Source organism: Rhincodon typus, chromosome 7 (assembly GCF_021869965.1).
Source record: "Rhincodon typus isolate 14 chromosome 7, sRhiTyp1.1, whole genome shotgun sequence".
Lineage (NCBI taxonomy): Eukaryota > Metazoa > Chordata > Chondrichthyes > Orectolobiformes > Rhincodontidae > Rhincodon > Rhincodon typus.
The window spans coordinates 49860432-49884425 of NC_063338.1; the positions used below are offsets into that span (position 1 = coordinate 49860432).

The window sequence follows — 23994 nt, forward strand, 5'->3', positions numbered from 1 at the left end:
TGCATCGGTTGGGGCATAAAGTATAAAAGTTGCAAAGTCATGTTTTAGCTGTATAAGACTTTAGTTAGGCCACATTTGGAGTATGGTGTGCAGTTCTGGTCACCACACTAAAGGTTGGAATTGGAGGCTTTGGAGAAAATGCAAAAGAGGTTTACCAGGACGTTGCTATGGGGCGAGGTTGGACAGATTTGGATTGTTTTCGCTAGAGTGTCAAAGGCTGAGGGGTGACTTGATAGAAATATATTAAATTAGGAGAGGCATGGAGGGGGTGGATAGTCTGAGTCTTTTTCCCAGGGTGCAAATGTCAAATACCAGGGGGTGTAGGTTTCAGGTGCAAGGGGAAAAGTTTAAAAGAGATGTGTGAGGAAGGAGGGCACACAGAGGGTACTAGGTACCTTGAACACACTGCCAGGGTGGTAGAAGCAGATATGATAGCAACATTTAAGAGGCATTTAGACTGACACATGGACAGGCAGAGAATAGAGGGATACAGACCATGTGCAGACAGATGGAATTTGTTCAGAGCGACATCATGGTCAGTACAGTTATTGTGGGCTGAAGGGTCTGCTCCTCTGCTGTACTGTTCTATGCAAAACAACAAACTAGCTCGGCAAGCCAACCAACCTCAACATGTTCTATCACTGAAGCCTTGGAAAGCATCACAAATGAGACTAATTCTGTCATTAGCAAATACTAACGTGGTAAACAGGAAAGGGTACCATATCAGAAATCATGCATTCACTATGGCCAAGGCCTAACAATTCGGTGGCATAAATTGAATTTCTGACTTTTCTGTATAACTCAACCTCCCTGCTTCAAACAACTATTTTGATAAAGTGAATCTCTCAATGCAAAGCTTGCTAATTTGTGAATTATTAAGAATGCAGCTCATTTTTAAACCCAGTTAATCATTAGTCTTCTTTCTTTCTGATTTAGCAACTCCATGCTATAATAGCTGCGTCTGTATCAATAAAAGCATCTCAAAAATTGAAGAAAATTCTGGAGGTAAGTTGCAATTATCTTAATGTCTGATAGTATAACTATACCTAGAACAGAAATAAGACAATAGTATTCTTGCAAGTGGGGTTATTTTCAAACCATTCTTGTAAAAACTATATATTAAAATATGAAAGGTATATATCCTTATTAAACAGATTTAAGGTGAGAGGGGAAAAATTTAAAAGGGATCTAAGGGGCAACTTTTCCATGCAGAGGGTGGTGCATGTAAGGACTGAGCTGCCAGAGGAAATGGTGGAGGCTGGTATAGTTACAACATTTAAAAGGCATCTGGATGGGTTTATGAATAGGAAGGGTGTGGAGGGATATGGGCCAAATGCTGGCAAATGGGACTAAATTTATTTAGGATATCTGGTCAGCATGAATGAGTTGGACTGAGGGGTCTGTTTCTGTGCAGTACATCTCCATGACTCTGTCTGCCCTGGTGTTGCTAATGGTGAGTTTGGAAGTTGGACTGAGTTAGAACAATAAGGGTGTCACTATGAAAGTGTGATGGGGGGAAATGTTCAAGGAAATGAGTGCAGCACTTGGAGGAAATACATGCCATATGTAAGACTTTTAATGCATAAAATAACACCTTAAGTTTGCTTTTGTCATTTTCAACACATGATGCTTTAGAATCTTAACCATACCTAACTTGATTTTCCACTCCCTGAGTTACTGAGAATAACAGTGAACATGATAAGCTAATTCAGCAAGAGTCCAAAACTCAGTCTCTAGCCATTGAGCTATCCTCTCCTTGAACGGCGAAATTACTTCCTTGCTGTCAGGTGGCAAAAAGTCTATCTGCATGTATTTGCATCTCACTGATTGCACAACTCACCTGGAATTAATTTCCCCTTCCCATTAACTTCTGCCCATTTGAAATATGCGATGCTTCAGGTAACTCAACCACACAAACCAAATGTGCATCTGTTGACTTTGCTCTTTAATCTCAGTGCGGATGAGTACACCGCTGTGGCTGCCTTTACCGAAACCTTTTTAATGGCTCTTGTCTTCACTTTTGCTGTAACCTTTACAACTGGAGTAGGTGCTTCCGTGGGGCTAAAGCATGATGTTTTTGTGGTCCATCACTCCACCTAATTGGAGAATGGCAATGTACCAGTTGTAGCTTCACAGATGAACCTTATCAGACAGGGTCAAGTAGCAGCTTGAATGGCATTTGAGTGGAAGAGGAAAGGCAGGAGCATGTGGCTGTAGGAAACAGTGAAGCTTCATTGTGAGTGTAGGAGAGAGGTGGAGGGGTGGTGGTGGTAAATGTTGCTATACTACACAGTGCTGCATCAAAGCCAGTTGCTTACACTAGAAACATAACATGGACGTGCCGGTGTTAGACTAGAATGAACAAGGTCAGCAGTCACACAATGCCAGGTTATAGTCCAACGGGTTTATTTGAAATCATAAGCTTTCTGAGTGTTGCTCCTTTGTCAAGTGAAAGGAGGAGACATGCTTAGTGAGGTGATGGTTGACTCCTTCAGTCAGGAGGTAGCACCACAATCATTTGAGGAGCTGGGCCAATTACAACACTCAGGCAGGTGGTCCAATGCAGATCTGGGGTTTGGCACCTTTTCAGTCTAGGGATTGAGCCACAGTCAGTCCTGAAGATCAATCAAAATCAGTCCGTACTTTGCTGGTTGGATGGTCAGGATTGGTCAATAGATGGGCTGTGGTCAGTTAGGAAGGTAGATCTGTCACAATGCAAGAGAGTTCTTGGGTCAGTTCATTGTCATTTTTGAGGCAGCTTCAGTCCATTTTGTGGATGGCTTGGTTGTATAAGAGACCAGCAATTTTTATTTTGAAAGGGGTCAAGAGTTAAATGTTGGAATGTGAGCTCATGCAGAGGGCTACTCCGGTAATTGGGAGTCCCATCAGGATACATTGTTATCCATCTGTCTTCAGTTCACACTTACGCAGCTCATCGATACACCTTGTAATATCTTACCCCTTTCTGTGGCTATGTTCACACCTGGGTATCCCTGGAGAGTTAGCATATTGCATCCACTGGAATGTTTAAAGCTGTCTGTGATTGATGCACTCGGAGTGCATTAAATTTCAATTAAATTTTGTAAGTTTAGTTTGAACATTTAACTTTTGTTGTAGAGCCCCTGAAGAACTTACCCTTTAATTTGATTCAATTTGGTTTCGTTTGTTTAAACTGATCTTAAAAGAGTACCTCATCATATCCAATTCTGACCACGCTTTGACCATGACTGTTTGTAGAACAGACCATTGGTCTGCTGAAGATGGCATTCCTGGAAAGCCAAGAGGTGCCATGTGTACACTCCAGGCAGTGTGTCCTGGATCATTATGATGTGCTTCATTCTCCACAGTCTCTGTCACAAAGGAGGTGTGTGTTGGCTGAGGAAGAGATGCAGAAGGAAGAGGAAACCTCTGAGGATGAAGTTGAGTGTGAACATCCTTGGATGGATCAGAATTGGCCCTCAGGGAGGAATCCATGGCAATGGTCCTGATCCTGGAGGCCAGAAACAAACTCCTTGCCACTTGCTTGCTGGATGACTGGGCTGGATTGAGAGATCTCCTGTTCCTGTTATCATTTCATTTGTACAGTTGGCTGTCACCCCTGTGCTTGCTATGTGCAACATTCCTCAAGGATTTTAAGTTGTTTTTCAACTTGATTGATCTGTGCAGTAAAATTTTGACATTTCTTTCTGGAGCCCCTCACCTCTGTGGAAGATGAAGTGAGAGTACAAGCCTTTCCTTGGATTAACATTAGTGCTGTAATACAGTCAGCACTTCCATAACCTCGCAGTCCTGGATGTTTATGGTAAAATGGCCCTTGCACAAAAGAATGACATTGGGGAATCCACTCTCGCATAACTATCACCGAATTGTCCCACATCCTGAGGCTACTCCTTATTCACCTTGCACGTTCTTGCTGCACTGCTGTAGAATGCAGTGAGCCTTCATTGTACCCTTGCAATGCTTGAGTATCTTTACTGACACACCTTCCACCAGCATGGGCTATGAGGTTTTGAGCTGTTCCCTCCATTCAACTCCATAATTATGACACATTGACCTTTAATATGGTTATTATCCACATGCCAACCTTAAATATTTAGTGTCACTTTAATTCCAAACAGACTTTTCCCTCCTGGAGCCAATAGATTCATGTTAGATTTTGCCATCACAAGCGCATGCGTAGGGTCCATAATTGAGACATCCCAGGCTGTGATACCTCCCATGACTTTATAAGTCACCTTCCATGTCCCTGAGATACATCTGTTGTGCACAAACTGCAATCCCTAACTTACAGACATGTGGCTGCTGGATGGATGGGGTGAACTCTAGACGTCCACTTTGCTGATTATGAAAGAGGTTCCAAAGTGCATGATTGAAATGCATCATATCATTTTACTGATTTGAAGATGTTTTACATCTTTCAGTTCAAATAACCGTTTTATATTCTATTGGAACAATAAGACTACAACAGACATTGAAATGGTGCAAGTGAGTGTATACTTACGAATGTGTAGAAACTATTGGAAAACCGTGACATTGATGTGCCCTTATAAAGGGTTTCTCCCCCCACCCCTCACCAAAAGTCCCATTATGTCTAGTGGGGACAGACTTCCCCAATTGAGGTGGCAGGACCTGCTGACTGTATACCTTGCTGAATTTGAAGACGTCAGCATGCATACTCTGCTCCTTGAGCGCCCTAACCTGGAAGAGAGTTCTACTCAGTAGTGGCACCCTCATTGACCTTAGCCCCTGGAGGCAGTGGGATCAGTGGCTGAAGAGAGGTGGAGGGGCAGGGCAATTCTGCAGTATCCTGAGAAGAAGTTCCTGGTGTGCCTGGCTATCATTCCTACTCTCTGTGTTGGCTGCTGGCACCACCCTGTCTCCTTGAAAAGAAGGAAAAACCTGGAGTGAGGTCAAGCTGCCTTGTTTCCTCCATTGCCTTGCCATTGATACTGAGCACTCATGGCTAGTGGAATAGAGTGCAGGTCTGAGCATATTCAGAAGCCATTGAATGTTCTGCTGGACCTGAACCTTCAAGATGGCCGCCAGCTTTTCCATGGAGACAACCAGGCACTTGTATGCCAGAGACATCACAGTAGACAGAAGATGGATGGACTCTTCCACCTTTTGTTCTGGTGTAGTGAGGGCCTCTGGCACAGCTGGCTATCTCTCTGGGTTGACCATGTGACTTATGGCCAAATACAAAGGCACATCTTCTGCACAGGACAGCCCAGGTGCTTGGTATCTGGCAGTCCTCTAAGAGTCAGGGACTTTGGGCATTTCTTCCTCCACCATCCGCAGACGAGTATCAGTTTTGCTTTTATCAAATTGTGCCCCTGAATCTGCTCTAGATCGAGTATCTGATGATTTGACTGTCACTGTGCTTGTTGAGAATGTAGGTGAGTATTTTGCTGGTGTATCCCTTGAAGATTCATAGGCATCCTCCTCAGAGGTGGTGCTGGTGCAGAAAACCTCAGGTTAGAACATAGAACTTAGAACAGTGCAGCACAGTACAGGCCCTTCGGCCCACAATGTTGTGCCGAACTTTTACCCATAATCCTAAGGTCTATCTAACCTCCACCCCTACCTTATACTATCATCCATATGCCTATCTAATAGCCACTTAAATGCCCCTAATGAGGCCGACTCCACTACCCTCTCCAGCAATGCATTCCACGCTCCGACCACTCTCTGAGTAAAGAACCTACGTCTGACATCTCCCCTGTATCTACCTCCACTCACTTTAAAACTATGCCCCCTCATAATAGTTACCTCCACCCTAGGAAAAAGTCTCTGGCTGTCCACTCTATACCTCTGATCATTTTGTAAACCTCTATCAAATCACCTCTCATCTTTTGTCGTTCTAAAGAGAAAAGCCCTAGCTCTCTCAACCTTTCCTCGTTAGACCTTAAGACCTTCCCTCCATTCCAGGCAACATCCTGGTAAATCTCCTCTGCACCTTTTCCAATGCCTCCACATCTTTCCTGTAATGAGGCGACCAGAACTGGACACAATACTCCAGATGTGGCCAAACCAGGCTTTTGTATAGCTGGAGCATAACTTCACGGCTCTTGAACGCGATCCCTCTATTAATGAAAGCTAACACACCATATGCCTTCTTAACAACTCTATCCACCTGGGTGCAGCTTTCAGGGAACTATGAACATGAACCCCAAGGTCCCTCTGCTCCTCCACGCTGCCAAGAATCTTTCCGTTAACCCTGTATTCTGCTTTCAAGTTCGTCCTTCCAAAATGAATCACCTCACACTTTTTAGGGTTAAACTCCATCTGCCACTTCTCAGCCCAACTCTGCATCCTATCAATGTCCCTTTGTAACCTAGGACACGCCTCCGCACTATCCACAACTCGACCCACCTTCTTATCGTCCGCGAACTTACTAATCCACCCTTCCAATCCTTCATCCAAATCATTTACAAAAATCACAAATAGAAGAGGACCCAGGACAGATCCTTGTGGTACACCACTCGTAACTGAGCACCATGTTGAATATTTTCCGTCTACTACCACCCTTTGTCTTCTAAGGGTCAGCCAATTCTGAATCCAATCTGCCACGTTTCCCCCTATCCCATGCCTCCTTACCTTCTGCATGAGCCTACCATGGGGAACCTTATCAAACGCCTTACTTAAATCCATGTATACCACATCCACTGCTCTACCTTCATCCACGTGTTTGGTCACCTCTTCAAAGAATTCAATAAGGTTCGAATCAAACTGTGCCTTTCCAAGTGATCATAAATCCTATCTGTTAGAGCCCTTTCCAATAATTTGCCCACCACTGATGTAAGACTAACTGGCCTGTAATTTCCAGGGTTATCCCTATTTGCTTTTTTGAACAAGGGAATGACGTTTGCCTCTGTCCAATCTTGCAGCACTATACCCGTGGACAGTGAGGACGAAAAGATCATCGCCAAAGGCCCTGCGATCTCTTTCCCCGCTTCCCATAGAATCCTTGGATAAATCCCATCAGGCCCGGGGGACTTATCTATCTTCAATTTCCTCAAAATTCCTAGCACATCTTCCTTCCTAACATCGACCTTCTCTAGCCTACCAGCCTGTTTCACACTGACCTCGTCTACAACTAGGTCCCTCTCAGTTGTGAATACCAAAGAAAAGTATTCACTAAGGACCTCTCCTACCTCTTTAGGCTCCATGCACAAATTCCCTTTACAATCCTTGATCGGCCCTACCCTTTCTCTGGTCATTCTCTTATTCCTCACGTAAGGGTAAAAAGCCTTGGAGTTTTCCTTGATCCTATTTGCCAAGGTTTTCTCATGCCCGCTTATAGTTCTTCTAAGCTCTTTCTTCAGCTCCTTCCTGGATAACTTGTATCCCTCTAGAGCCTTTTCCGTTCCTTGTTTCCTTAACCTTACGTAAGCATCCTTCTTCCTCTTAACCAGTCGTTCGACCTCTCTTGAGAACCAAGGCTCCCTCACTTGACCGCATCTTCCCTGCCTGCTAGGGACAAACATATCGAGCACACGCAGTATGCATTCCTTAAACAATCTCCACATTTCAATAGTGCTCTTCCCTGACAGCATCTGTTCCCAATTTATGTTACCCAGTTCTTGCCTAACAGAATTGTAATTACCCTTCCCCTAATTATAAACCTTACCCTGATGTATGTACCTATCCTTTTCCATGACTGTTGTAAAAGTAACAGCGTTATGATCGCTACCGCCAAAATGCTCTCCATTGGCCCGGTTCATTGCCAAGCACCAAATCCAAAGTGGCCTCTCCTCGTGTTGGTCTATCTACATACTGTGTCAGGAATCCTTCCTGAACGCACTGGACAAAATCCGCTCCATCTAAACTATTACAACTAAAATGTTTCCGATCAACATTTGGAAAGTTGAAGTCACCCATGACTACAACCCTGTGACTTCTGCACCTTTCCAGTATCTGCCTTCTAATCCGCTCCTCCACTTCTCTGCAACTGTTAGGGGGTCTGTAAAAAACCCCCAACAAGGTGACTGCTCCTTTGTTGTTCTGGTTGTGACCTCTTGCACTGAACCTGGGTGCTCGGTGTTGCTAATGCCTGAAGAAGAGTAACAATTGATTGGGGAAGACGCAGAATAGTCCATCTGCGAAGGGCAGATTGCAGTGATGTTAACTGATCCGTTTGTGCTTCCTCCGTCACTGGGTGCACTTGCACGCATGGGTATTGAGTGTGATTGAAAAGGATGCAAAAGCAATTTGAGAACATGCATATTCATGCCAGGTGATGAACTGTAAGTGAGCAGAATGCATAGTGCCCAGAAAGAGTTAGTATAGTTTGAAAGGATGAAATGGGTGTGAGCCCTTGAGTACACATCATGCATGTACTTCTGAGGCCTGCAAGCTATATCTGTTTGGGTGATTCTTGTGCAGTGGCAGAGTGAGATTGAGATGGTGATAGTGAGGTAGCAGAGAAAAAAACTAAGCCTTGTGGAGTGCAGGACATCACTCGTATTCTTGTGGGACGACTTACCAACCCTTTGTGTGAGCCAGTGGCACTTCACACACTGTGCTGTGCTCCCATGCTAGATGGGATAGCTTCTTCATACCATCCCCTGATAATTGTATGGACTTCTCTTGGGGACCTTATTCTAGTGGCATCTGCAGGGCAGCCACAGAGAACCTGGGAGCCAGCATTTTTATCTTGGCAGACATTTCTGGGCTCTTGGGGCCTACCACCACAGGTTCCTTAAAAGTTCCTGACTTACAATGAGTCAAGTGGTGTTCAACTAACCTTTCAATACAAGGGAATAGGAAGGTTCACAAGAACCTCTGGCTCAGTACCCTACGTGTGATTCTCCAACTAACACAGGCAACATCTCACTTTCATAGATAATGAGTTGAAAATCATGTAATTGCATTCCACCAGGTGTTGGCAAGTATGATGATATATCCAACACCCACAACACAGTTTCACTTTAAATATCTCAGCCACAGTCAGTTCCTCTTACAAAGCAGTCATATTGGACTTGGAATCTTAACCCTCTTTTTTTCACAAATGCTGCCAGAACTGCTCCATTTCTCCAGCAATTACTTCAGATCTCTAGCATGGCAGCATTTTTCTTTTATATTGGTTGTTTCCGTAGTCACTTTCCCTCCACTTGTTCAGGATAGAATTTACAAGTAGCTGCCAATCATTAGCCTCCGCATAAAATAATTCTTGATTACTGTTCTGCAATGAACGTTTATGCAATGATTTAAAAATGATCGATCAGTTTTAACATCATGGCATCTATGTAGCAGAACATTAATGCCCAGTAAGCCCATACTACTCCGAGAAGTTATGGGGGAATCGCATAGTCATCTATGTTAAAAGACTTGCCTTTAAGTACATTTTAGATGCATTCAATAAGCTGTCACCGTTTATATTGAATCGAAATTTTCATAGCTAACATAAAAGTTTTGCCACTGTTGGCAACTTCACTGATTCTCACCCCCACTCTCAAACTTGGAATATTCTGCTAACTTGCCATGAACAATGCCAAGAGAAATCCGTTAGTGATGGTTTAGAAGTGCCAGTAGTCACCAAGTGACAGAATGATTGATTTGTATTTAGTTGGAAGTGAATTTAAGTGCTATGTTGAGGTAGTGCTGAAAACACTATTATATCTTACATAATTAAAGAAGTTTCAGCATCCAAAAATATCCTATGTTAAAAGATCGGATGAATTTGGACAGGCAAAGCCAATAAAAAATGTATAGCAGCTGTGAAGTTTGTGTTAAAATTCTAAAACATTAATATAAATCCATCTGTCACTACCTGAATATAGAATGGTGGCCATTACCAGGTGTACAGAACCATTAATTATTCACAATAATATCACTAGCAAGTCATTACAATAAATCACAAGTTTCCTACTTGTCCAGATATGTCAAAGGTCGGTAATTTAATTCTTACATCCTTCTGCAGATAATATTGGCTCTAGGCAACTACATGAACAGCAGTAAGAGGGGAGCAGTGTATGGATTTAAACTGCAGAGCTTAGACCTGGTAAGAGATCTACATTATAAATTAATGATTATAAAGCTTAAACATGAAAATGCTTTGAAACTTTAATGGCTTGTAAGATTTATCAATATATTAAATGATTAAAGCCTAATTATTTCCTTTATTATTTTCCTTTGGTAGCTTTTAGACACAAAGTCAACAGATCGCAAACAGACTTTGTTACATTACATTGCAAATGTTATCAAGGAGAAGTATCCCGATGTATCCCTCTTCTACAATGAGCTCCACTATGTGGAGAAAGCAGCTGCAGGTACTGAGGGATGTTTCTGTTAAATTACGTGCTCTCTCACTTACTATAGACGAGTAGGTAGTAAAATGAATTGTTCCCAGACCTGCACCAACACAGGTTTTGAACTAGACCCCTGGATGTGCACAAGGGCAGACAGAGCTAGGTGCTATGTCGTTGCCTGATGCTGAATCCTTTTAGTTCATTCCCTCCCTTAGGAAGGAATTTATGTTTGGCTGTTGCTTCATTTTGATCACACCACCATTTGCTGCCTGGGGAGTCATGTGAAAATTTACATTGTATCTCATGATTTAAAACACAATGAAGGCTCCAAAACAGGATGACATTATATGTGTCAGAATATTTCTGTTTTTAAAATTGAAGATCCATTGTATTGTTGTGACATAGAGGTAGCATGCTTGTTGCATGTCAGTGAGTAAATGTGTCAACAAGGATTCTTGAAGTCAGTTTTATTGCTGATTTTACAACCTATTTTTTTCTCTAGGTGCATTTCAGATTGTTTTTTAGCATGAACAAGCAGACAAAAATTGGATCTGAAAGAGACAAGGTTAAATTTGGAGAAAAATCAATACCTTTTCAATCAAATCTTTTCAATTTGGAATTTTGCCAAGAAAACTTTTTTTTTAAAGAAAGCTCATTTTTCTTTGTTAGAGAGAAAATCGACTCATATCTGGGGTGTTCAGCAAAATGTTTAAATTATTTTTATCCGTAGTTTTTAAGTGATTTTGATCCAAGTGTCATCATCATCAGAGATATATACTTAGCAGCATTTAATTGCATGCATAACATTTGAGCCATTGTAGCATTGTTAATTCTGTCTCATTTTGGTGTTTTAACCAGTGTCCCTTGAGAATGTCTTACTGGATGTTAAAGAGCTCCAAAGAGGCATGGATCTCACAAAGCGGGAGTACACAATGCATGAGCATAACGTTGTGCTAAAAGAATTTCTTAATGCCAATGAAGGAAAATTGAAAAAATTGCAGGAGGATGCAAAAATATCACAGGCAAGAAATCTTTCCTCTAGTTACCTTCATTTTTGATAGTCAAATTATAAACATGCTTGCCATTAACAGTTCCGCTTGCTGATGCCTGCTGACAACATTGTGAGTGATTAAATACCTGTGCTGCCCTGAGTATCCACTTAAGCTGAAACTATAATTGTTATACAATGTGAATCGAAATGTTAATTTATTTCTCTTTAATTTGGATAAAAGTGGAATGCAACTCAGAAAAATCCTCTCCATTCACAGTGGCTGTTGTAAGTCTTGTAGTCGTGAACATTTTAACGTGCGACACCCAGCACCATTTACTTGTCAAGATCAGATTTATTGCTCTCAGTGCCACCAGCTGTATGTCTTTGAGTGCTTGACATGTTGCTGTTGTGTTCTCCTGTTGTTACCTTTAATACTTTTATGGTGATTTCCCCATTGAGAAGCACGACCAGGAATTTACGGGGTCATAGCACCCAGCTTATCATACATTGATTTAAATAGATGGAAAATCAAAGGCTGCTTTTTCATTTCCAGACCTGTACTATCTGAAAATGACTGTTTGAGGCATCAGCCCAAACATCACCTTTAAAGAGTTTAGTCATCTAACAATGATAGTTATGTGATTCTAATAATAGCAAAGTAAAGGGTTGTATTAAGTTAAGTTGCTTTATACAATGGGTACTAAAGCTCAGAATGGCAACTCTTACTCTTACATAAAGCAATCCTGGTACTGCTGGATGTGTGCACTATTGCTGATATTGTCCCCTCGTTAGCTGTGAGTAGATTGAGATTTCAGCTTTTTCACCCAGAACATTATTATTTTTTTATTGCCTCGTGTTAATGATCTCTTATACTTGGAATGACAGCTAACATGGTAACTACTTAATTGGCAAAATGCAACCTTGTGTCCCACCACTCACTGAAGCAAAGTCATCCTCCTTCCACCTCACTTACCACACCAGGGACAAGACCTCTGTAACATCCTCAAGCTTAAGCCTCTATTTAAGTTACTGAAGCCCCTACATAAGTTATGACGAGAGACTATACAAATTAGGCTGGTTTCCTCTCAAATTTAGAAGGTTACAGGGGTGATGTGATCAAAGTCTTCAAGTTGTTACCATTGAAATGACAGGGTAGATAAAGATAAACTTTTTACATTGGTTGAGAATTCTAGAACTAGAGGACATTGTCTGAAAATTAGGCCAAACAATTCAAGAGCGATGTTAGGAAGCACTTCCACACACAAAGGGTGGTAGAGGTTTGGAACTCTCTTCCACAAACAGCAGTGGACATGGATCAGAGATGGAAATAACTGCTGATGCTGGATTTAGAAATGACACCGTGTGGAGCTGGAGGAGCACAGCAGGCCAGGCAGCATCAGAGGAGCAGGAAAGTTGACATTTCGGGTCGGGACCCTTCTTCAGATTTTCTGTGTACTTTCAAAGCTATTGTAGCTGACATTGATTCGATGGTATTATCAGCATAACAAGATAAGAGTGACAGCCCTTGACATCAAGGCAACATTTCACCAAATGTGGTTTTCTGAGAAAACTAGTGTCATTTGGGAATCAGGAGAACAATCTCCACTGGTTGGAGCCATAATTAACAGAAAGGAAGATGGCAGAGGTTGTTGGAGGTCAATCATCTTAGTCCCAGACACCTCTACAGGATTTCTTCAGTATGGTGTCCTTGTCCCACCTATCTTCAGCTGCTTCGTCAATGACCTGCCCTCCCAGAAGTAAGGATGTTCACTGTGTTCAACCTTGTGCACAATGTTCAACGCTATTTATAGTTCCTCAGATATGGACCAATTTGTTTCCACATGCAACAAGACCTGGACAACATCCAGGCTTGGGCTGATGAGTTGCAAGTAACATTCACGCTACATAAGCAAGAAACTAATTATTGCCCCATAACATTCACGGGGATTACTGACCAGAAACTGAACTTGACTAGCAATATAAATACTGTGGCTACAAGAGCTGTTCAGAGGCTGGGAATTCAATGGTAAGTAATTCACTTCTTGTCTGCTCAGTGACTGTCCACCATGAACAAAGTACAAGTCACAAGTGTGCTTGAATACTGTCCACTTGCCTGAATAGGTATGACTCCAACAATATTCAAGAAACTCAGTGCCATTCAGCACACAGCAGTCTACGTGATTGAATCCCCTACAGCGTTCACTCCATTCACCTCCCCAGGGAGGCAGTACCATCTGCACGATGCACCGCAGGAACTTCCCAAGAATCTTCTGACACCAGGAAGAACGTAGGCAGCACCTGCAACTTGGCTCCAAGTGACCTACCATCCTGACTTGGAACTGTTCCTACGTTCCTTCACTGTTGCAGGGTCAAAATCCTAGAACACCCTCCTGACAGCACTGGGTGTGCAGACACCCTGTTTCAATGAAAAGTTTTTAATGCCTGCCACTGACTTCACAGGAAGGCACTTAAATAAGCAGTAGTTCAAACACATCCTTACTTTGAAATTGTAACCTCTTTTATAAACACCAGATGGCTCTGTACATCAAAAGATATCTCTATTTACTTAAGGTTTCGTTTCGTGTGACTCACTGTATCCAAGTAATCTGGAGATGTTTCCTGGTTATTATCTTTTAATACAGCCCCTGTTGTAATGTTTAAAATGAAGGGAGAGCTCATTGCTTGTGTAACCTTATTTATGAGGCGGATTTAAACCTGGATAGCTTGTTCTTACTAATGGTGGGAATATTTTCAATAAATGTGGAATGACCAGTCATACTTGCAAACCGCATCAAGTTGAGCCTCCATCAGCTTGTAAATGTTCTTCTGTAGTGTTTGCTCATTAGAGATGTCCTTAGGATGAATTGACTGCTGTAATTTTACATGGTGGATTTATTTGATCCACCTTAAGAAAGAAGGTAAGAACAATCACCATTGTTATGTGTGTTTTGCTATGACAATGCAGAATTCAATGCATTAGGGAAGTATGGGCATTGTTAAATGTTCACTGCCATCTGTAGAAGATTTGCATGTGTCTGAGTTATATTTGAGGTTTGAAGTTAAACATTTTGGGATCTGGAAAATGCATACAAATAAACTAGATAAGACAAAATAATGTAAGAGTGGGAGTGGCCTTAATGGCACTTTGCATTCAGATAAATGATGAAATTTTCATTTATGTAGTGCATTTCAGCATAAGATCAGTCCCATTTTTCATTTAATAAAAGGCTTGAAGTGTCACCAGTATTCAGTGGTAGACAAAAATGGCAAACAATTCATACGGATTTAAGTCCCACAAACAGCAATATGATAAATGACAGAATGATTTGGTTTAGAGGTGACTGAGGGATAAATGCTAGCCAGTGCAATAAATAAACTTTTCTGCCAACTGAATAATTCCACAGAATCTTTAAGATCAAGCTGAAAGGTGGAAGGTCTGACAATGCAGAATTCTCTCACTACTCCACTGGAGTTCTGAATCTATGATCTTCTGAATTGGAGGCACAAACATGATCACTGAGCCAAGGTTGACATCTTTGATGGAGAAATACTTAAAAATGTGAACAAAATAATAAATAACATCCCTAATTTATGTTACATAATTAAACTAAAACAAGGATGATGTTTTTGATGTAATTCTGACATGAACAGAGACTTTGCCCTCATTACACTACGGCTTGAAATGTACACAGTATAGAGTATATGTGATCATGACAAAATATTAGTTTTAACTGAACAGTTTTGTTTATTCTTAGCTTATTTTCTGCACTCCAGTTTTATTCCAATCTCCTCTTTACTTCAGATTATTTGAGATGTATTGCTCTGCATGTACAAAAATATACTCATGTGTTTAAGAATGGCATTTGTACAACATATTTAGCCTGGAGATAGAATAATGGACTAGTCAAGGTTTTAAATTTAGAACACATTGGTTTCCAGTTCACTGGCCATAATTCTGCAGTGAAAGATAACTATGTGTCTGTATGTTAAACATTCTTGGGTGATGTAAATGGGATTAAGTTGTTGGGTATATCAGTAAAGCACCATTAGTACTTCAATATTTTAATTCTGACATGCATGGTTTTTTTTCTAACTTTATTCATTATACACTTGTGGAAGTTTTGCCATTTTAGTGCTAATATTTCACATTTTATGTTATATACAGGATGCCTTTGATGAAGTGGTTAAATACTTTGGTGAGAATACAAAGACAACCCCTCCATCAGTCTTCTTCCCTGTAATTGTGAGATTTGTGAAGTCATACAGGGTAAGAGCCTTTCATATGTTCACCATCACAAACGATCCTGCAAGAATTGATATGGATTGTGGATGTGACACTGATATGTTTGATGTTAAATGATTACAACTGTACTTTCAAATGCATTGTGCCATTTTTCTAACATTACTGCTTTAACAGTGCCTTGTTTTTATCAATCCTTCCTAGTTTGCAGTGAAGGTGATAAATTATGAATTGATTATCATCAATATTGGGTGGTAAAGATTCTGAGGTGGCATGTCTCCAATAGACCTGTAGGGTGACTTAATTCACCTTACTGTCCAGTAATGACAGTACCTCCACAAAGAGTTGGAGTTGCATCATAATATTCCAAGTGCAGTAAAGAACAACTTTTGAATTTTTGGTTTCCTGTGTCACTTTGTAATTCTTCATAATTTATAGCCTCACAATTGTATGTAAATTAATTATAAGGGTAGGAGATCTGAGGGCAAATATTCTCATGCCAAAATTATTCAATGTATCAATGCATTTTAAACTGGAGCCTTGGTATTACTGTGAAATGACATTTATTTACCCTGGGTAGCAAGCAGAGGGACTGGTGACAAGAGGGAGACAAATCAACAATTCCAATTCAAAGATTTCAATAATACTGCTGTGTAGCCAACAATACTCACAATCACTGAGTCACCCTATTAGTTGGCGATTTAAGCTGTGAATGTAGGGAACAGGCTGAAAAAATAGAAGTCAAACTGTGGATCTTTTTTAATAGCAAGCAGATCAGGACAATGAGCTACGGAAGAAGCAGGAGCAGGCACTTTTGAATAAAATCCTTGAACAGGAAAGTGCATTGGAACAGCAGGATGATAAGGTAAAGTGATGTTGGCTGAGGCTATGATTCATAATTTATCTTTATTTCATTACGGGATGAGGACATCACTAACCAAGCCAAAACTTGTTACCTATCCCTGAATGTCCTTGAAGGTGATTGTACTCCTTCTGATTCAACTACAGCAGTCATGCAGTGTAAGTACACACACAATACTGTTAGATTTGGTATTCCAGGATTCTGACCCAGTGACAGGGAAGGAACAGTGATATATTCCAAAGTCAAGATGGTATGTGATTTGGAATTGAGCTGGCAAGAGGCCTGTTGTCACTTGAAGGGAGAAGGACAAAGGTCACAGGTTTGGGAAGCGCAGTTAAAAGAACTTTGATGAGATACTGCATGTGTGTTGCATATTACAGAAGCTGTTGCCACCCTTGCTGGTGGTGGAGGGAATGAATGTTTAAGATGATTGGTAGAGTGCCAGTCAAGTATTACTTTGTCTTGGATGGCATAGAGCTTCTTGAGTGCATTCGCCTAGGTAAGTAGAGATTATTTCATTGCACTCCTGACTCATGTCCGATGGATAATGAAAAAGTATTCTAAGTTAGAGGAAGAATCATTCACTCCAGTGTATCTCACCTCTAACTTGTTCTTTTGTTTTGGTATATATATGGCTGGTGCAGTTGACTTCCCTCCTCCCTGCCTTGCCTTCCCCACTCCCCACAGTGGGAGATACCTGAGGGTATCTGTGGTGGAAGATTTGATGATCATAATGCTTTCTCAATGAAAAACAAGTGGATAGACTCAGTTATTGGAGATGGTCATGCCTATCATGTCAGACAGGTCATTGATGAAGCAGATGAAGATGGTTGGACCTACGACACTCCCGTCAAGAACTCCAGCAATGATGTACTGGGGCTGAGATAATTGACCTCCAAAATGACAGTCTTCTTTCTTTGTGCTAGGTGTGACTCCAACCTTTGAGAGATCTGTTCTATATCTGTCCCAATTAGGATGGTGTTTGAGCCATGCAACACAAGCAATGATGTCTTAGGTGTGAAAACAGGATTTATCTCAACGAGGACACTGTGATCGTCACTTTTACTGACACTACCATTGAGAGATGCGCATGCAACACGTAGATTGATGAGAACTAGGTCATGGAGGTTACCCCTTGAGTTCTGGGGAACGTCACTTGATCCAAAACATTAACTCTGATTTCTATCCACAGATACTGCCAGACCTGCTGAGCTTTTCTAGCAATTTCTGTTTTTGTTCTTGATTTACAGCATCTGCAGTTTTTTTCGGAGTTTACATGTTAGTTCTCTGACCACCTGTTGCAGCTCCAGTCTGGCAGCCTTCTCCATGAAGACTGGTCAGCATGGTCAGGGGTGGTGCTACCAAGCCATTCGAGAGACTACTACAGTATATTTTGTACTCTGGTGCTTTAGAAATGCTGCTCAACGTGGAGGAGAACTGATTGATCAGCTGAAGGAGAGCAGTAGATGACAACCAGCAGGTAGTTTTTTTGACAGTTTGTGACCTGGTGCTATGAGACGTCATGGAGTCAGGAGTCAGTAGTGAGGATCTCAAGGCATCTACCTCCTGATTGTGTACCATTTTTGGTGATAGAACAGGTCATTTTGAGTCATAGTCATGCAACCCAGAGGTGACCTTTCACCATATTGAGCCTGCACCAAGTTTTTTACACTAAGATACTGAGGAATGGTGATGGAGTAGTTGGAGGCAAAGACTGTAAATTATGATTCTTTAAGTCTGACTGTGTCCACCTGCTGTTCAAAAGTTTGTGTTTCGAAATCCCCACTGGTAGTGGTGAGGAACTTCATGACTGAATATGATATTCCTTTTTTCATATTCAGTATCTCGGCTACCCTACTTAACATTCTGGTGCAAACAAGTGGCTAATAAAGCCATTTCAGAAGTTACTCAAGATTCAACCACATTGTTATGCATCTGGCTTCCCATATAGTGGAGTGTAAAAATAAGGATGGCAGATTTCTTTACCTGAATATTTGCAAACAAGATGAATCTTTGCTACGGTCTGGTAGATCATGGTCACCTTTTTGATATTTGTTTTTTAATTCTAGATTTATTTAATAAACTGAATTCAATTTCCCAGTTTCTCTGATGTGATGTAATCTTATGCCTCTGGATCATTAATCTAGGTTTCTAGATTACTGTCCCAAGCAACATTGCCACTATGCTAGTCCTCTGTTAATTTTAAACTTTCAAAAATTAATGTAATATACTAGAAAATCTGGTATATTAGTAAAACTATTGGAAAATTCACCTCCCCTCCACCATTTTTATGTAGGCTAGTTAGTTGACATTATCTCAAAAATACTTGCGCATAAATTGGAACAGTTTCTATCCATGCAATTTATAGTAATTATTTGTTAAGTAAATTGACTCACCTACTGTTAGAAGCGAACAGGAGTTCACTTGAATATTATACAAACCAAATAACCAAAAATTCTGAAAGCCACTTCAGCAAACTTATCAGTGAAAGGGACAAAGAGGAAATTCTCCAGTGACCAGAGTTCTACCAGACACAAAAGAAGAGTTAGGATTATTCTAAGGTGAGTAATTGTTGGCAAGTGTCCTTAATCCAACCACCTTCAACTGCTTCATCAATGATGTTACTTTATTCTCATGTTAGGAATGGGGCTTTATCTGGATTTCAGAACCATTCATGAGTCTTCAATGATGAAACAGCCTATATCAGATTACAATAGAACTGTACAACATCCACATTTGGGCTGTCAAATAGTGAGTAACATTGCTGCTATATATGTGCAGTTAATGACCATCATGTACAGCAGAAAACCCAACCTCTCTTTCTTGCTCTTCAGAGGCCCCCCATCATCTCTGGCTGATCAGGATTGCCATTGTCACATATTGAACTGGATGAGCCTAGTCAATGTTGTGCCCAGACATCGGCTAAGTACTTTGCACCTGGTAGCTCATCTCCTGTTCTTCCACTACTTCCCCTACGCTCTGTACCAAGACACAAATCAGGTGTACCACAGGATATAATGGGAGTTACCTGCAGCTAAAGTGAAGAGACTTAGCAACATCTAAGACAAAGCAGTTTACTTGATTGATATCCCTGCCTATGGAGTCAGTACCTATATCCTAACTTAATGGCATTAAATAACTTCTGGATTTTGAAAGAATTTGTAAACTTCAATGTTCTGCAAATACTGAATGATAAAAATCTGGGTGAAGAATGCCTGGGCAGAACATTTAGCCATGATGTTAAGACAGCCAGTTTGTTTCTAATGCTCTTGTTTCATTAAATTTCAGTCCCCGTCACATAAAACCAAGAGACAACAGCAGGAGTTAATTGCAGAGCTGAGGAGAAAACAAGTCAGAGAGCACAGACAGGTCTATGAAGGAAAAGATGGTGCCATTGAGGATATCATTACAGGTAAGGAGAGTCAGTCTTGCCATCAAAGATGAGACTAAACTTTACTGCAACTTCTGATTCTCTTCAGTGTTCCTGTGCAAGCAAATACAAGCCCTATACACAAAACGTAGGAACGTAAATTTTCCAACTAAGTGCACCTAACATCTACACTTAAGGAAAACATGGTGGTAAATGGCATTATTGACTTCTGTGTTCTTTTTCCCTTTCTATCCTCATGATAACTTGTCGATCTTGTATCATCCAGGAGAGCAGGATGATCATAGCCAATGACATCCTCACAATTTGCCAGTGCCACATTTTGTTTTGACAGGCGATATATCCTTGATGGGAAACTGAACAAAATTTATGTAAGGAAATCATTTCAAGTGATCAAGAAGTGTTCCACCTTGTGGCCCACATCAGGAAGGGTGGATGATGGACAAGACTGCATACGTTTGTATCTAATAGAATTGAGTACATAGCAGACCTAAAACACAGCAGTTGGGGTAGGAAGTAACTGAGCCAGTGCCAGGCCTCCACTAACAGCGTTTAATGCTGGCTGTTAGGAATTGAGTCAGGAGAAACCCTCCAGGGACAAATCTTTTCAACAATGATTTCATTCCTGTAGTTCCACAGTGATACCATCAGATTCAGAGGTGGAAAGATTTAACTTGAAAACCACTCAAGTTATTATGTTCAATAATGTGTTTAATCTCCTAATGGAGGTAAATAACTAAAGTGCAAGGGCTATTGCCTTTGCATCGGTGTGCATCTGTCCTATCACTAGTTGTTGATTGCATTCAGAATTGGTCCAGAAAATACACACCTCAAGTTCAATTAATTCTTTTAACAAAGTGTATAAAATTTCAGACATTGTTGTAAATTGGAATAATTTTAAGGGAATGGCTTCACATTACACCCCACTTTTTAATTTAAAATTATCACAAACAAGGAGGGGATATACACTAAAATGAAGTTAGGGCTTTAGAACTTCATTCCAGATTGCAGTTAAGTGCAATGGGCTATTTTAACTTTTTCCCAATAGTGTAAAATGGATGACATTGGATAGTTCACTACCAAGTGTCGTGACGGATTTTGATACTGCCTGTTTTACACCATTATTGTCAAAAGTTAATAATATCCCATATACCTTTAACATTTGCTGTATTCCTCATTGCAATTAATATCTTAACCTAACACCAGATGATTTTTGTTGTTGTAAGTTCTTTAACTGCTTATTTTAATAAATGCATGATGTAACACTGTAATGTTTGTTTTACGTTAACTCATCAATCTGGATGCTAATACATAGCTTGTCAATATGAGATTTACAGACTCCATAAATTGATTTTTCTCAATGCTTTTTAACAAAATCTATTTTTTTTTTTAAATGTCTGAAGTAGCTGTATGTCAAGTTAGTTGTCAACTAACCATATACTAGTACATTAGTTTGTTTGCTTCTTACTGTTTCCTCTTTGTCTTGTTTGGCTGTTATCTTCCATGCAGTGCTGAAGACCGTGCCCTTTACAGCCCGAACAGCCAAACGTGGCTCTCGGTTCTTCTGTGAATCAGCTTCCTCTGAAGATTCCCATTACTAAAATATTACATTTTAACAACTGAAGGTCTTAAAGGTTGCTTTTTTACAAAACAAAATACCTACTCCTTCTTCTCTGGCCATGTCAAGTACCTCAAAGCATTAGGATATGTGTTACATTTTGGGAATAGTTTTGGCTCATTTCCATTAAAGCTGCATGTTTTAAAGTCACTGATGACTTTATTGTGCATTCTGGCTGTTTTAAATGCATTGGAATGGTATTATTGTATTGGCTATTGTTCTTGTACATTACTTCATTGCTACACCATGCTTGAGCTTTTTGTTTTTATTGTAACCCAGCTGATATTGTTAATTAAATGTTTGGTGCTGTGAATGGAAATGGTATAATTTCTCTGCATGAAAGTATTATTTGTGGGTTTAATGTGTGAAACTAGTGCATGAATTGGAAAGTATTTTTAAATAATCTTGCTTGCTTGCTTGCGGACTATTCTGACTTGAGTCATTTTTACTACACACATGACCTAAGCTATGGTAATTTTTCAGTGTATGCTGTTGTTTTCTGGCTTGTATGTAAATGTGCATTTGCACAATGAATGAATTCAATCAATTGCTTGCATTGAATGACTTCTGGTCAAGAATCAAAACTAAACATGATCATTAAAGCATTTCATCTAATACTAATAATACATGTCCATCTCAAATTTACATTCTATTCTAACTGATTTTTCATTTAAAAAAAAACAATTTTGGTGATCTTACCAATTTTCAATGATCATTTAATGAAACTCTTATGTTACTTTCTACCAATTTGAAAATTATGATGATTTCTGTGTAACTCTGTTGCATAGTGTTATGTCATGTCCTGTCTTGTTGAAGTCAGTCTTCAAAGCAGCTTGTGAATTTGTTTCAACTGAACTGAATTGTGAACGTGGACTCTGCCTTCTCTGCTTCTGCTGTATCTGCAACAACTGTCAAATCTATTCTAACTTCTCCTTCGGCGGCTCTTCTGCTGCAATGGCTAACCTGCACTGGAAATCTGGAACATTAGAATTAAAATTATTTATTCCCTCGCTCTTTAAAAATTTAACCATCCTTTGTGTTTTTTCTGTTTAGCTCTAAAGAAGAATAATATCACTAAATTTCCAAATTGTCCCTCGAGGGTAAGGAATGTTTCTTACACAGCGGTGGTGGAGGACGCACAAAGCTGGCAAGCATTGCTTTTTCTTGCTACAGCTATACTATGGCAGAATCCTGTAAAATATCCTTACGATAACACAGAAAATTAGACTTTTATCAGTTTGTAATTACCAAAGAAAATTATTATATGGATTAGTTTTTTTTCTTTCAAATGGAGTCTTGAGTAACAATAGACTGCAGCTGTCTAGATGTTAGTTTCTGTGATAATTCATCTCTGTTTGGTAGGAAATTGAGAAAATGGTGCAAACACCTGATCAGGAAACTGATTTTGATGCTGTTTCTAGGTGTCATTACTGCCCCTAGGGATGGGATTGGTGGGGGCAGCAGCCAGAGCCCCAGCTTTTCATGGATGTGTCCTCAAATTAGCTGGAGTTGCATACTAACACAAGTGCAGGGCCTTTTTAAACATAGCATGGTAACCATTAATGTGGCTGCTACTCAACTGAAAGGACAGATGCACTTTTGATGGAAGTGGGAAAGCGGAGGCTTAGCATATAGGATTAGACTGGCCTTCAATTCTTTGACTGTGTTCTGGAGGACTTCCTTGAGATAGTAAGGGGCAGGAAAAAGATCTTCTTTCAGGAGGCTGGCAGGGGAAGGCACCTTCCGAACAAGCCTGGCAGGGACCAAACTTGCTAAAAGTGTAATGAGGAGAAACTAGGTTCAGTGCTGCAAAAGGTTTGTTGTCTCTGTTTATTCTGGCAAGTTAAGTACAATGCCAGACCCTCATAACATCCCTCTGGGTATTTCATCGCGAGTAGATACACCTGAAGGTGCATGTTGCTCCTGAACAGGGGATAAACGTGTGTTCTGGATCAGCAAGACTCAGAACCATAGTGCTGCCAAGCATATGCCAGCACCCAATATACATAACTGCTTAGGTAAATGAACTGCTGGCATTGGCCACAGAGGCCAGAAGTACAATGTTTCTCTTGTCTCTGCTGGAGAAGACACACTGCCTGAGAAAAGACACACACAGGAGTGTAGATCTTGTTTGCCATGGAGAAAGAAGCAACAGACAGCAACTGCAGGATTGCAATTTGGATCATGCATAGTCCTGGTGAAGATTATGAAAATATATTGCAATCAGTAAATTATGGGGATGGGAAGCAGTCTTCTTCTGACAACATGCTAACAGCTCCGCAGCTTTGTAAAGCCTCAATGGTGCACAGCTTTTGCTCTTCAAGGCTAGTTTGCATAATCTCTTCCAGCGTTTCTCTCAGGCTGACTTGGAGTAGAGATGACGAAAGTTCAGTGACAGCATTGCAGTCAACGCTTCCAGCAGAGACATCACAGCAAAAAACCTTCATATCTTATAAGCACATCTTCCACTGCTTTTTTTTTTAAAAGAGATGCTTACAGTGAGTGATGAGCAGGATGAGGTGGGTCAAAGCAGAAGCAGCAGCTGTGGACAGCTTCAGGGGATGAGACACAGACACAGCTCTGTTCAGCCAGGTGCAGAAGCAAGACCTTGGGCATCAGAGGAAAGGAGGCTCTATTTAGAATCA

At 40.6% G+C, this 23994-nt stretch overlaps 1 protein-coding gene across 9 annotated transcripts in view; it reads left to right on the forward strand.

Annotated features, from left to right (window-relative positions):
- fmnl2a (formin-like 2a) overlaps positions 1 to 23994 on the forward strand; it is a 240933-nt gene that overhangs the window by 213080 nt on the left and 3859 nt on the right. For 3 of the 9 annotated variants that reach the window (XM_020519174.2, XM_048598573.1, XM_048598574.1), the window contains exons 19-25: positions 937 to 1005; positions 9923 to 10003; positions 10142 to 10271; positions 11109 to 11272; positions 15407 to 15508; positions 16248 to 16346; positions 19632 to 19755. In XM_020519174.2, coding sequence (XP_020374763.2) covers positions 937 to 1005; positions 9923 to 10003; positions 10142 to 10271; positions 11109 to 11272; positions 15407 to 15508; positions 16248 to 16346; positions 19632 to 19755 — 769 coding nt within the window. The other 6 variants (XR_007262411.1, XM_020519194.2, XM_048598571.1 and 3 more) reach the window with 6 other exon arrangements.